The sequence below is a fragment of the Dryas octopetala genome, chromosome 2 (genome assembly GCF_963921425.1).
Source record: "Dryas octopetala chromosome 2, drDryOcto1.1, whole genome shotgun sequence".
NCBI classification, from domain to species: domain Eukaryota; kingdom Viridiplantae; phylum Streptophyta; class Magnoliopsida; order Rosales; family Rosaceae; genus Dryas; species Dryas octopetala.
This window is the reverse complement of record NC_141367.1, coordinates 6,227,959-6,243,451: the sequence shown is the minus strand read 5'-3', so window position 1 is coordinate 6,243,451 and position 15,493 is coordinate 6,227,959. Positions and strand designations below refer to the sequence as shown.

The following is a 15,493-nucleotide window of genomic DNA, read 5'->3' as shown; positions in this document are numbered from 1 at the left end:
TATTGTAATATAATAAAGTAAATCAAATTCATGAATAACCAGATGGTAAAAAATCTCTCATATCGCATCGGGCTATTCTTGTAACACTTCAAGTATCATCAATGTGAAAATTAAGCTATTATATGAATCGTAAGTATCAAATAAAATCATAGCCCAAATCCACGTCAATTGATATTGCTATACAAGCGCAATATGGTTAAACAAGCATATAGGTATTAATTAATATACAAATCGAAACTCAAAAACATTCAAATTAGCAGTGCATGTACATGCAGTTAATATATTGAAAGTGTAATCTAAAAATAAACTTGATAAATAATTATAAAAAATTAATTTAAACAAAACATGCCCATATATTAGATCAAACGAATTTATGATAAAGATATATCCACCCAGAAGGTAGGAATAAAAGTTATATGCTTGTACATGTAGTTGAATCAGTTGATACATATACGATATGCATCAAGATTGACTTTGTGCGTGATATAGCAAGCAGAGGGCACATATATATATACACACACACATAAGGTTGCAGTAAATGAATCAAAGAATTGTCATATATAAAGCGTATATATAATAATTCAATGATAAAAGTGAAATAGACAAAAAAACAACAACCTGTCAGATGAATTAATTAATTAAACACCCAAAACATGCCATCAGTGAGCGAAAAGATAATTTGTTTCAACCCACGAGTTTAGGACTAACGTTGCAGCGGCATATAATGGCAGGAGTTTGTGAAGCAAATATATATTGTGATGGAGAAATCAGGCAGTATATATGTGCTGACAGATATATTATATTAATTCAAACAATATATAGTAATTGCAGTAGCATGAATAAGAGCATCAAAGTTGAGCACGAAGGCTCTTGCTTCTTAGATCGAAAAGCCTCTCAATGTCATCGGCTTGTTATATGAATATAAATTGTTACATAAATTGAAGAAGCAAAATAAAATAATAAAAAGAATATAAACTATACCAAGACTATCGTGCTGATAACGTGTTATAAAATAAAGAAAAAGGTAGAGAGAACATAAGAGAGAATTGAGGAGGAATCAGAGTGTTTTTCTCATTCATATAAGGCCTTTATTTGTAGGCTCTTGAATGACCTGGGATAAACCCTTAAGGTCTCCTATTTTACAATGAATTGGACTATTCTTAATTATCTATATAATTATTCTAAATAATACATGAGATAAATATTAAATATGATAATGGACAGCTACATAATTAATGATATTTACAACATGCATTTTATTTTTTCCTGCTATTTTTACCTCAATTACTTCCTCAAAAATCATTTTAACTTCAAAATAAGTATGCACGAATCTCCAAGACTTAATATTGTCTCCAAATTAATTTAGAAAAACTTTTCTAGGTCTCACATGCAACGCAATTTTCTTTTGTACTTCTTAAATCCACAACGAGTAAATATTCAAATTTTTAGTAAAATATGGGTCTGGTCATTACATGTATGGTTTTTAGGTGTAAGTTATTGTCATATATTATTTGGTTAAAGCGAGCATGTATTAAAGGTTCAGGCTATTATTGTTACTATATGGCAGCGACAATGTTTTACTTTAAATTTTATTTTTCTTTAGAAATTAAAATATTTTTTTTATATTGAATGGCTAAAAGTATAATGGTTTATGGAGTTCATGAGTTTGGATAGACTTTGATGTTGGGTTGTTATACTGTTATTATTATATATTGTTTTTTAGTGGCAATTTGTTACTCTATTTTTTTTAGTTTACAGATTGAATATGATTATATATATATATATATATATACACAGGCCCCTTCTAATGTGGGATCCCATAAATAATTTTATTTGTGGGATCCCTCATAGGGCTCACTCCATATAATATTTCAACAATCCGAACTGTCTATTCTTTAGGTCTCTATTCAAAGATCATCTTTGCAAAAATTAGCTAAATCGAAATCATTTGTCTATCTAACTTTGATCAAACAAATAGACGAATCAAATATTTTGTACAAAACCGTCTATTTGTTTGATCAAAGTTAGATAGGCAAATGATTTCCGATTTGATGAATTTTTTGCAAGGATGATTTATGAATAGAGACTTAAAAAATAGACGGTTCGGATTATTGAAAAACTACATAGAGTGGGCCCATTCACCTCATCCCATATATAAGCTTAAATATGAGATCCCACACTTGAAAGGTCTGTATATATATAAATATATATATATATCATATTCAAAGGTTGAAGATATAGATATTGGTATGAATTTTTGTCTTTGCGTCATATGTAAGTGTAATTGAAGATTTCACTTGTTTTTGTTTGTGGGTGACAGACTGTTATTGTTATTATTTCCAATAACATTATAATATGATGCATCAATACAATAGATTTTTGTGGTGGTTCATTTACTATTAATTAAGTCAAAGAATATATTAACATTGCAAGCACAAATTTGGTGGACCATGATATATATAGGCTAATCAATTGTCAATGCATAGCAGATTCATCGTCCATTTGAAAAAAAATAATAATAATAACAGATACATATATAACTATAGATATGTACTATGAGAAAGAAAAAAAAAAAAAAAGTGATGAGAAAGAGATATATATATACAAGCAGATGGAAAAGTTATTTAATTATCTAAATTATCTAGACATTACCGGGAGCCAGGGGTTCAGATACAGGACCCATGGTTCGAGATTTAGGGTATGGCTTCAAGATCTGAATTATTGTTCCTGGGTCCGGAGTTCAATGTCCAAGGTTCGGATCCTGGTGAGAGTGATGGGATGGAGTGGGTGGGGTTGGGTTAGGTTAGGGTTGTAATTGTATGATGCTTTTTGTAAATTTTCTTTATTATTTTTATAGAGGATGGTAATTCTATTGGCCAAGTGCATGCCTTAACATGAGTTCCCTCATTTCCTATTAAAAAAAAAACATTATAGTTGTATTATTACATTTGAATGTAACAACTTCCAAACAACCAGGTGTATAATATTCAATTTTATGTTTTTTGATCAAGAGGTTTATAATATTCATAGTAATAACATTTGATACCCATTCCAACAATATTATAACTAGCAAGAACCCATAAACCAGAAGGACAATGAAACGCAATTATTCAAATTAGGGCTCACCAAATAGCCCAAGGCCCGAAGCCCACCCGAAGCCCGCCCAGCCCATTGGGCCCGAAGCCCGATTTGGCCCGACATTTGGGCCGGCCCGGCCCGGCCCGAAAATTTCTTGGGTTGGGCTTGGGCCATCCCCTTGAAGCCCACGGCCCGCCCAAAGCCCGGCCCGCTTAGGCCCGCCCAAAGCCCGTTTAATATCTTCAATAAAAAAAAATATAGGATTTTGGCTATGTTATGAATTGAACTTGAGACCTCATAGAACAAATTTCAACTCTCAACCAACTGAGCTAACTAGTTTATTTGTCTAATTTGTGAATCATAACATATTTAATTGGTTTTTCGTTTGTTTACTCTAATAAATTATTAATATGCTTATTAAGTTATTATATAATTCTATAATATTAGTAAATAGTAATAGTGTAAAGTGTAAACTATACTATGTAATACCATAAATAATAAACTTTGAAAATTATATACAACATTACAAATTTACAACTATAATAAAACATAAATGTATATGTATATATACAACTTTTATAATACAACTATAATTAAAGTTATTAAACCATGATTGTTCATTAATTTAATAATTTGAACCGTTCATTTTATATGTTGATAGTCAAAGATTATCCTTACAAAAAATCAGCCAAATCGGAATTCATTTACCCATTCGATTATCATTAAAAAAACCATGATCATTCATTAATTCGACCATCGTTACGTCACTTTTACATATAAATACACTTGAAGAGTTGAAGAGTATAATTCTAATAACTTTTTCGTTGAAACCTTATTGTTTTCATAATTGTGAAGACCACAACGTGATTTCAACAATCTGAGCCGTTCATTTTCTATATTCATAGTCAAAGATCATCCTTACAAAAAATCAGCAAAATCAGAACTCATCTACCCATTCGATTATCATTAGAAAAATCACGATCGTTCATAAGTTGGACCAACATTATCTAATTTCTACATTTCCAATTGAACTAATTTTTTGCAGGGATGATCTTTGAGTGAAAAACTAAAAAATGAACGGTTCGGATCATTGAAAACTTGGAAACACGATCGAGATGTGAGTTTCTACATATAAATACACTTGAAGAGTTGAAGAATATAAATCTAATAACTTTCCGGTTGAAACATTGTCGTTTCCATAATTGTGAAGACCACAACGTGATTTTAACAATCTTAGCCGTTCATTTTTTATGTTAATAGTCAAAGATCATCCTTACAAAAAATTGGCTATATCGGAATTCATCTACCCATTCGATTATCATTAGAAAAACCACAATCGTTCATTAATTCGACCACCGTTATGTCACTTTTACATCTCCGATTAAGCTAATTTTTTGCAAGAATTCTCTTTGAGTGGGGAACTAAAACTTGAACGATTCGGATCGTTGAAAACACGATCGATATGTGAACTTCTACATATAAATACACTTGAAGAGTATAATTCTAATAACTTTCCCGTTGAAACCTTGTTGTTTCCATAATTATGAAGACCACAACTTGATTTCAACAATTTGACCCGTTCATTTTCTATGTTCATAGTCAAAGATCATCCGTACAAAAAATCGGCTAAATCGACATTCATCTACCCATTCGATCATCATTAGAAAAACCACGATCGTTCCTTAATTCGACCACCATTATGTCACTTTTACATCTCCGATTAAGCTAATTTTTTGCACGAATTATCTTTGAGTGAGGAACTAAAATTTGAATGGTTCGGATCGTTGACAACACAATTGCATCGTTTGTTTATAAAAATATGTAATAAAATATATAATAAAACATATGTACATTTATGTTTTATTATAGTTGTAATGTTGTATATAATTTTAAAAGTTTATTATTTATGGTATTACACTATTACTAACATAATAGTATTATAGAATAACTTAATAAGCATATTAATAATTTATTGAAGTAAACAAACGAAAAAGCTATTAAATATGTTATGATTCACAAACTTAACAAATAAACTGGTCAGCTCAGTTGGTTGAGAGTTGAAGTTTGTTGTGTGAGGTCTCATGTTCAAATCACAACATAGCCAAAATCCTATATTTTTTTTTAACATATATATGTGTCTAAACAGGCTTTGGGCCTATTTGGGCCGCCCGTTTGGGCCTAGCCCGGCCCGGCCCTCCAAGCCCGCAAGCCAAAGCCCGATGGGCGGGCCTTGGGCTTGTGTATTAAAGCCCAAGCCCGGCCCGGCCCGGCCCGAAAGTCCTATTGGGCTTCTATCATTCAAGCCCGAGCCCGGCTCGAACCCGAAAAATTTGGGCCGGGCTAGCCCGGCCCGGCCCATTGCCAACCCCTAATTCAAATTCAACTTTAACTAGTATATGATCAATCATATCTTAATCACATACATTACATCATACTCTTTATTAAACCTCTCTCTCATTATGTTATTGTGTAGCTAGCTAGGGTCTAGCAATTGGCAGGATGAGGAAGCTTGCACTTGGCAGGAAGCTGCAAGGCAAGGGTTGGGTCAATCCCTAGAGAAGGCAACACATTGGAGTTCTTGTAAGAGCAAAGGCAGCCCAAGTCGGCATGCGACAGCGCCGTGCAGCACGCCTTCGTCGGCTGGGCAGGGTTTGGTTTAGTCACGGCTGGTTTGCAGCTCATCAAACCATTCACAGAGACATTGCATATGGTTTGAGCATTGGAAACCCTAACGACGCCGTTTTCGTTGCTTGCAATAGCAACCAGCAGAACAGCCACAATGAGCAGCTTCTGAGTACCCTCCATATATGAATCAATGAATTCTCTTTTCTTGTAATTGTTTTGTGGTGTGGATATATCGATGTTGGGAGCTCCCAGTTGATAGGTTTTATAGGGAAAGAAATGAATGAAGGAATGGGGGCATTGTAATTGCATGCAGTCCGTGAGTGAATACCAAAACAATGGCCCATGCTGATGCTGTGGTGTCACGGGCTATGGTGTCACGGATAAGTCTTCCAAGTTCCAACAATGATTTCGTCTTTGTCTGGATATGTGTGTGCCTTTAAGTTTTAACCTACTCCTGCTTAATTTTGTATTTTCTTTTTATTTTTTTAATACTTCCATTGCCCATTAGACATTCACTTTCTTGGAATGAAGGGTTAGCTATTTTTTTTGGTTTATCGATTCTTTTCCTGTCTTCAAGGGTTTCCTATTATTAATTGTCACTGTACAAGGTGTTGTCTTTCTAGGATCTAGGAAATATAGATCAAGTTGTCAACCTCAACTATTTTAAGACATTTAATCCAAAATCTTGTCTACCTATGAAAAAATTTGTCAATGAATAAATTGAGTTATCAAGGTAAATTAATAAAAAAAAGTTTACATAGAACGGTACGTTCTATATGTTTTATGTGTGAATTATTTCTCACCAAAGTTTTTCTCCATGGTGGACCTGTATGGCTAACTGTTGCTTACTTTATCCGAAAGAAACTGGGAATTCCTTTCTCGTGAAGAAATAGTGTTGAATATGTACTAGTGGATGAGTAGTGGATGAGTGTGAGAAACTAAAGAGACTAAAAGTCAATATGCTTGGGTGAGATTGAAAGTTGTTGGGAAAATATTGTGTAAGTGGATATACAAGTTTCAACTTTTGGTTATGGTGATTTACTTCAAGCTTTTATTTATTTATTTTTTTTTTGTTCTATCTGTTTTCCCATAGTTCGTAAAGAATAAATATCTGTGGACATAGCAAAATATTTGTCAAATCACATAAATACTTGTTCTATATTATTTTTTATATAAGATTAATCATTCACAGTGGATTTCATCCCAAGATTAATTAGAGCACCTAACTTTTTTTTGTCAACATTTTCACAAAATATGTTTGGAAACTAAAGCTGAAAGCAAAGCTACTTCACCAAATGCCATCGACGTATAACAAAGAGATCGGAAGTGGAAGGTTTCAAACTTAGGCAGCAAAGTCAGCCTGTAATAGTACTGTTATAAATGTTGGGCATGAAGATGGCCATAAATACCACCACTGTAAATGTTGAAACGACTTCATAAATGCAAAGAGATAGAGGGAAATTAATTGTTGAAGCGGTGGGGAGGAATCCAAGGGGTGGATATTACCGCTTTAGCTATTGTAGGACAAAAATCATCAATTCCTGTGTTCAGTAAGAAATTTAAAGACCAAATTGCCCTTTAGCTCTGTCTAAGCCTTATGTGGGAAATTACCAAATTACCCTCCAGCCGTGGATGTTGCCACATATAATTGACTCTGGTTTCAGAGGGAAAAATAAAAAAAGTTGACTTAGTTGACTCTTGTTGGTTCGTTGGTTTCGGCCACTAGTCTGAAGTAAATAGGAGAACATGATGAAGGGGCTGAGGCCTGCCTCAAATATACGGCCCATGAAATCCACTTATATGCCTAAGTCAAGCAGAGATAGAATATCACTCAAGCCCAAGATGGGAAAAAGCCCAATTTAGCCCAAGTAAGGGCAACATATTATAATTTTAATGAATTTGTCACACTATCACGTGGCGTTACGATCACACATAATAATTTTTCCATTCAAAAGATAATTTGGAAAAAAGGGCAATCTAGCCCAAGCAAGGACAACGTGTCAATTCAAAGGGAATTTTTAAAAGACCTCAAATCTTTTTCCTAAAATTCCAACTTGGACACTCTCAATTGTAGAAAGAAAAAAGAACCAAAACCCAGCAGTTGCTCTACCCAATAGTCAATACCACTCTCCCTCCCTCATCCACCCCTTTCGCCTAGCCCGGCCCTGAGTAACAAATTCTTATTTCCTTTGTTAATGTAGAGTGGGCCTGCTTTTTGGTTCATTTGTTGGAGTATTATATGGGTTTATTCAAATTAATCATTTTTTTTTTCATCCTTGTGATACATGTAAATTGTAACTTTGTAAGTAGTTTGTAACTGCCTACTGATTTATTATCACATTGATTGTATAAAGCTGAGCGCCCACTGCAATATTCCTTTATTTCTTTTGCTTAATCAGTTAATCTCATCTCTATTCCCATCTTTATTATCTTTTCATCACTTTTTCTTTCATTTACACGAAAAACTCACAAGAACGAGTAATTAGAAAATTGGTACATAAAGTAATCAGTTAAGATTGTCTAACAACACCCGACATAAAAAAAGAAGTGATACAAATAGCACTATTCCTTCACAATTATGTATAAAGACGTGGAATGTGAAATAACGAGTTTGAACATTAAGGCCAATCCTCACAAAATAGTGGGATACATCTTCTTTTTTTAACTCGGACAAAATTCAATTTTGAGCAATAAACAAACCTAAGCGTTCAAATAAGATTGGTATTTTCTTCCACAACTCTGCTCGGTTATACTTTGCTCTTGTCTCCTTTTTCCTTTTATGATTGGCATTAGTAGTCCCAAATTTGTATATTAAAACTTACTCTAAAGTAAAAACAAAATATTCAAATGCAAGTTAATTGGTAATTATAATATTGTAGTTGTTGGATAGTCTAGTTGAAAAGGTCATAGAATTACCCACAATGCACCCGAGTTCGATCCCCCTTTTCCCAACTAAAAAAAATGGTAATTATAATATTTCATTTTTAAATTTATAGTATGTTTAAAGAACGAAACATCATTTCACATTTTCCTAGAAATCTTTCAATATTCTTTTCTTTGTGAATGATTTATATATATGTTTATTTTTTTTATTTTTTTTTTTAAATATTGATGAAAGAGCTAAAGGTTTTCTTTTATTAAAGTACATTCCACAACTTAGAAAAATGTAGGAGTGTTGGAGTAGCCCAGTTAAAAGAGCCTCGGTCACCTTGGGCCTTAGGCGGCACTGGGTCTATTCGAACAAGGGGGTCTTCTGCTTTGAGAGTTTCAAGAGGAATTATGGTCTGTAGGACTTAGCCACGATTATCTATTGTGAGAAACTGATTTTAACATAAACAAAAATGTGATAAAAATAAATCTGCATATTTTGTCTCTCTTAATTAAGGTGCTAAATCTGATAAACATAGCACCATTATAATCTAATTCCACCAAGACAATATACATGTTTGAGGCTTCTGAATTTTTTTTTTATTCCAATTCCATACATGTAACTCAATCTATGTTTTAGACTTGAGCTTCTTAGATATAGCCCTATTTTGCTATTAGAATATTGGATTTAAGTCGAGGGTTTTTCTATTTTGATTTAGACTCATTCCTTATTTTTAAACTAGGTCTGTAATTTTTACCCTAATTATAATAAAACTTTGTTGCAGACTCCTACTAGGCTACCATTTAGATTCTCTCCCACTGACCCCTAAAATCTATTAAACACTATTTAAGGCTTACATAACACAATATTTACAAGCCAACAATGTCAAAAATGAAAAAAAAAAAAAAGATTAATAAGTCTACTTTACACCCCCTATAATATCAACCCACATACTTAGAATGTTAAAAAGGTCTACTCATTCATAAATAAACCCACCATTTAAAAATGAGACACTTAAATTGACAAAAAAAAAAAAAAAAAACAGTTGGTGGACAGTCAGTTGGAAGAACTGTAAGTTTGTTTCTCTATACCCAAGTTCGATTTTTCCTCCCCATAAATCTATAAAAAAAAAAATTTGACCAAAAAATAAAGGTGCTCAAATTGACAAAAAAGAGAGGCCTTAAATGAACATAAGGCATTGTACTACTACTAAGTTGATAGTTTTTGTTCCTCATAAACTATGAATAGATAATTTATGTTTGATGGTAACAACCATTGTTACTCGGAGGATGTGACTCTATAAAATTGAATTTGTGTTTTTTATGAATTTTTGACATATTTTTATAAAAAAAAGACAGAAGATAAATCTATAAGTATAATTTTTATGGTTTTTTTTATTTTTATTGTCATTATTGGTTTTGATGAAACCCGAATGTGGCGGTAAAGGGGCGGGTATTCGTTTGAGTCGCCCCATTGCCATTTTTTCCCTCTCGGGTTTTTGCCAAAGAAGGGTAGTAGTGAGACTTCACAATGCTTGTACCGTTGTCGGTGGAGCTTAGTGGGTCATCCCCTTCAAAAGTCATTCCAGCCTGTTCTCCCTTTAAACCTCGAACGCCTTTGCCTCTCCAAACCCAACCCATCCTCATCATCCACCGTCCATCCACCCCAAACTTGCACGACATTTAACCACTCCCCACGAGGCCGAAAACGACACCTCATCAAACACTTGGCTTGAGACAACAAGAAGCTCCAAGCTCTTTCTTGTTGTTAAAACAAAAGTCAGTCAGATCTGAAACACCTCCCATCACTCCATTGCTCTGTTTCTTCCTCTGCAATGAAGACAAGCAGAGGCTCGTTGTTAGCCTTTTTGGTGGTGGTGTTGGCGCTGCTGAGTGTGGTGGGAGTGAATGGCGGTGACGGCGATACGGAGACGCTGGTGAAGAAGGTGAAGGGGAAGAAGGTGTGTTCCAAAGGGTGGGAGTGTGAGGGGTGGTCCAAGTACTGCTGCAATCTCACCATATCCGATTTCTTCCAAGTGTACCAGTTCGAGAACCTGTTTTCGAAGCGGAACATGCCGGTGGCTCAAGCCGTTGGGTTCTGGGACTACCATTCTTTCATCATTGCCTCTGCGCTTTTCCAACCCCAAGGGTTCGGAACCACCGGCGGCAAGAAAATGCAGATGAAGGAGGTCGCCGCTTTTCTCGGACATGTCGGCAGCAAAACCTCTTGTAAGTTCATTTTTGTTCACAGAATTGATGTGCTGGGCACCAAAATGTTGAATTTTATTTTTAATTTATAATGTTCTTGTTGGATGCTTCAAATGTTTGAACCAAATTTTTTTGGATGCTTCAAATGCTTGAATGATGGGTGGTGGTGGTTGTCGGTAAGGTTTGACTTCATTTCATTTCATTTGATTTGGTTGTTATGTGTTGAGTTAGAGTGAAATTGGGTTGATGTATAATGTGGGTTTTAGCTTTTAAGCAAACATCAAATTGAAGAATTTACTTTTTCATTTTACTTCACAATTTGCCGTCAAATAAGGTTGCTCTTTTTTCACTCAAAAGAAAATTGAAGAATTTTACCCACAAAATGCCTTTTCCAGAAAGAGGGATTTGAAGAACAAAAGCAGGTTGTGTATAATTGTACAAAGTTAGTAGATGAGCTCAATGGTTGATCAATCCCATAAAGAATAAATACTTATGATGTCAGTAAGTGATATCAAAATAATCAAACTATGGGAAATCCATCATATATATGTCCCATTAGTCCACTAAACTAAGGAGAGTAGGACAGATGTTGCTACTCGCTATGCCTAAAAGCCATATAAGACACAAGATTCACAGAACCAGACAGAATCTCGATGTTATAATGGATACAATGGAACAGACTGATTACAACTCTAGATTGCATAAAAGGCACTAAGCTCTTGCTGAAATTCACATGTGCACACCATTGTTCTTATGATTAATGATGGTAATTGGGGTGATTATTTCCAGGTGGTTATGGTGTGGCCACAGGAGGACCATTGGCCTGGGGGCTTTGCTACAACAGGGAAATGAGTCCCATGCAGTCATACTGCGATGACTTCTACAAATACACATATCCCTGCACTCCTGGAGCTGAATACTATGGTCGCGGTGCTTTGCCTATTTACTGGTTTGTATCCATTTTGTTTTATCATTTGATTGAACTGCAGCTATAATTTATTTATGTAGATTTGCTTGTATTGTATGAACTCTCCTTTTCCAAATAACATAATCAGAGGGTCTTATTAGTTGTTTTCTGAAGCAGAGCTGTCATTAAATGAAATGATTCATAAACACACTCATAAGCATTTAAATTGTCATCTTAGAAACTCCACAAGTTAAATGATGCATATTGCAAGCTAGTGCAATCTACTTTCTGTGAAAACTAGATAGAGTTGTTTTGTAGCTCAAGCATAAATATCTGCAGTTTACATGTCAGTTAGTGACATATGAAGTTGTTGAAAAAATGATAGGTTATATATTTTGAATAGAAATGCTTATGAAGTTTCTATTGGTGCTGACATCATAGGAACTACAATTATGGTGCAACTGGAGAAGCTTTGAAGGTGGATCTGTTGAACCATCCAGAATACATTGAGCAGAATGCCACTCTTGCCTTCCAGGCTGCAATATGGAGGTGGATGACACCTATCAAGAAGTCACAACCCTCAGCCCACGACATATTTGTTGGCAATTGGAAGCCCACCAAGAATGATACTTTGTCTAAGCGGGTTCCCGGATTTGGCGCTACGATGAATATTCTTTATGGGGAGCAAGTTTGCGGCCAGGGTGACATTGATGCCATGAACAACATCGTTTCCCATTACCAGTATTACCTCGACCTTATGGGTGTCGGTCGAGAGGAGGCAGGGCCCCATGAAGAGCTAACTTGTAGTGAACAAGCTGCATTCAACCCAATCACCCAGCCTGTTGCTGCATCTTCTTGAGCTCTATATGGTGTTAGGTAGCCGTCCCTATCACAGCCATCCTTTCTCTCATCAGCTAAAAATATATAAAAAGAAGAAAAAGAAAATCAAATACCCATCCTATGGCAGGACTGTCTCTCCACAAGGTGAACTCTTATCTTAATAAAAAGATGTCTAAGCTAGATGTTAATATGATTATTTGGAAATTATGAAGTGCAGATTGTTTTGTTTCTATACTTTGTTATTGCATTGTGGGTTTTGAGTTCCATTCGTTTCCAAGGTCGAAATGTGTGGTTGTGTAATTTGTAATATGTAATATATGAACCATTTTGTTGTCATTTGTGCATCAGTTATGGACTTGTAAATTTATGTTTATTTCATATGGGTTCCGTATTTGAGTTCTAATGCTAGACTCCCCAAATTGGATCACAAATGGTGTGGCATCTGCCATATTATTTGTGATGCCATCTATTTTTTTTTTTGGCCATTGTGATGCCATCTATTTAGTTTATATAAATTATAGTAAATTTTATAGGTCCTATTAGTCGTCCTCTTAGGCGGACGCCTGCATTTTTTATTCATGGATTTTTAGAGCTGAGCGCTCGGTAGCTCCTGCCGAGTGCTAGGCAGTGTCTTTTTCTTCTTCTCTCGAGTTAAGACACTTAGTTTGTCGGCTTTATGTTAGGTTTTAATTTTGGGATTTTGAACGCTTCCACAAGCCTCATTTTACACTTTAGGAGGGTATAAGGTGAATTTGTCGTGTATGTACCATTTAACTATAAGCAGAGTATGTACCCTTTAACTATAATCAGAGGAAGTAGCGTCGAGTGCTATAAAAAAGTCACTATCGAGTGCTTGGTACTATTATTGAGCCCTTGATGAAGAAAATCTGCCAGAAAAAAAAAAAAAAAAAAGCGCAAGCGTAGGTCAATCCATCCAGGGAAGACCCTAGATTTGTATCCTGATTGGTTCTTAGAGAAAAATCCATGTTCTATAAATCAAATCAAGGACACTATAACCCAAGAACAAAGAGAGAGATGAATGGGCGAGGAAATTTTTTTTTTTTAATGTGAGTCATAACCTTCCTCTCACAACAAGTGAATTCATCATATGAACGTGTGTTATTTTTTAATTTTTTATTAATCAACTATCATCTATGAGATACAAACTTAGGATCTACTCACAAAGAAAATTGTTATTTACTAGACTAAATGGTTATTGGCATCATATAAAAGTATGATGATATGCAAATAAGCAGTTACAAATTAAAAAAAAATAAAAAATTATAACACATCTACATTTATGAATATATATAGAATTTGAAACTCTTATTTTTAATAATTATTTATGTGTCATAATTTGAGGGAATTTAAGTTTGAACTCTTCTAAGTGATGGACTTATCTTTATGGGTTTCTTTCAAGTTCCTTGGCCCTTTGGCTGTGCCCACTATGAGATTTTATTATGTTAAATTGGGACTTTATTGATGTATTTATACCTCAACAACATAATACGTACTAGATTATTAATTTTATGTATTATATTTTTATACCACATTTCCTACTATAATTAGGAAGTTCTATTTGTACAAGTAGGTCTTACATATATTAGAGATATGCTACCAATATAATATATTGAAAAGGAAAATGCTTATTGCTCTAACTATTTTTTTCGAACTTTTATTTTTTGACTTACATGACATGAATTTAATTGACAGAATCTATCTTTTTATATCGTAATTTTTTATTTTTTATTATTATTTTGTAGAATTTAATGTATAAATGCCATATTAATTAGTTGAAAAATAATAATTGGGAGAAAACATTGGAGAAATAACATCTTCCAAAATGATTTTATTTTTTTGAATTTCTTATCAGACAAATCAGTATTTCTATATGTGGTCTAGATTGTAACACGAGACATCATTCTAAACCACAATTCTCTGATACCATACTAAAGCACAATTAGATACCTAATATTCCTCACTTTTGTAGTATGTGGTCGAAATGCAATAAACCATTCTCTGATACATAATATCATATAGTCATACTGAAGCACAATTAGAAACCTAATATCACTCACTTTTGTAGTATGTGGTAGAAATGCAATAATAACCACAATTCTCTGATACCTATTAAGACTATTATCACTCACTTTTGTAGTATGTGGCAGAAATGCAATAATTGATATGAAAAGGAAATGCATGCACTTAGTCAATCATTAATGTAGATACGTATGGCCAGACTTATCTACTACCTAGTTGTATCTGATGCAATATATTAATATCATTATTCATTATTACTATTGCATAGACAAAAAACTAGGCCTTGGATGACAATGGAGATGAGAGAACAAATGGGTAGTGCTCACCTTCTCATATTCCCTTTTCCTGTTCAGGGTCATTTGAATCCAATGGTTGAATTCTCCAAGCGCCTAGCCTCTAAGGGTGTAAAGGTCACACTTATCACAACCATCTCTGCTGGTAAGTTCATGCATGCAGCAGCCCAACTGAACTCTTTTGGGTGCAAGGTGGAACTCATTTCGGATGGCTCTGAAAATGTCGAAAAATCAGAAACCATTGAGGAATCTGGCAACCGTTTCCAAACTGTAGCTACAAAATCTTTAACCAGTCTCATCATCAACATCAAGAACTCTAGTGATGCTTTTCAATCCAAGCTCAAGTTCCTTGTTTACCACTCAGGCATGCCGTGGGCTTTAGATGTAGCGCGATAACAAGGCATCGATGGAGCTCCATTTTTTACATGTTCATGTGCAGTTATTGCCATCTTTCATCACTTCCGTGATGGACTACTGAAGATTCCATTCGAAGGACCTGCGGGTGCGGCCTTGCGGGTGTGGAAAGGTCTGAAATGCAAGAAACAAAAAGACAACAGTAACAGAGGCTAATAGGCTAAACCGCCAAATGAGCCCAGCTAGATACATCTCAAAATCTAATCCAGAAATCCCAAAT

General features: G+C 34.5%; 1 protein-coding gene and 2 pseudogenes across 1 annotated transcript; 2 read left to right on the top strand and 1 right to left on the bottom strand.

Moving 5' to 3' along the window:
- Positions 1-5,455: 5,455 nt before the first annotated feature.
- Positions 5,456-5,924, bottom strand: LOC147292740 (putative lipid-transfer protein DIR1 pseudogene; annotated as a pseudogene).
- A 4,417-nt stretch (positions 5,925-10,341) lies between these two features.
- Positions 10,342-12,929, top strand: LOC147292739 (chitinase-like protein 1). Its single transcript, XM_086232240.1, has 3 exons — positions 10,342-10,800; positions 11,569-11,728; positions 12,128-12,929. Exons 1-3 carry the CDS (start codon positions 10,407-10,409, stop codon positions 12,543-12,545), a joined length of 972 nt encoding a protein of 323 aa, XP_086088366.1. The 5' UTR covers positions 10,342-10,406; the 3' UTR covers positions 12,546-12,929.
- A 1,930-nt stretch (positions 12,930-14,859) lies between these two features.
- LOC147292738 (mogroside I-E synthase pseudogene) lies at positions 14,860-15,255 on the top strand (annotated as a pseudogene).
- The last annotated feature ends 238 nt before the right edge of the window (positions 15,256-15,493 follow it).

Excerpts from the sequence above, each read along its gene's own strand:
- LOC147292739 (XM_086232240.1), top strand. The coding sequence starts at position 10,407 with ATGAAGACAAGCAGAGGCTCGTTGTTAGCCTTTTTGGTGGTGGTGTTG. Across the intron at positions 10,801-11,568 it reads TGTCGGCAGCAAAACCTCTT|GTGGTTATGGTGTGGCCACA; the intron begins GTAAGTTCATTT and ends GATTATTTCCAG. Across the intron at positions 11,729-12,127 it reads GGTGCTTTGCCTATTTACTG|GAACTACAATTATGGTGCAA; the intron begins GTTTGTATCCAT and ends CTGACATCATAG.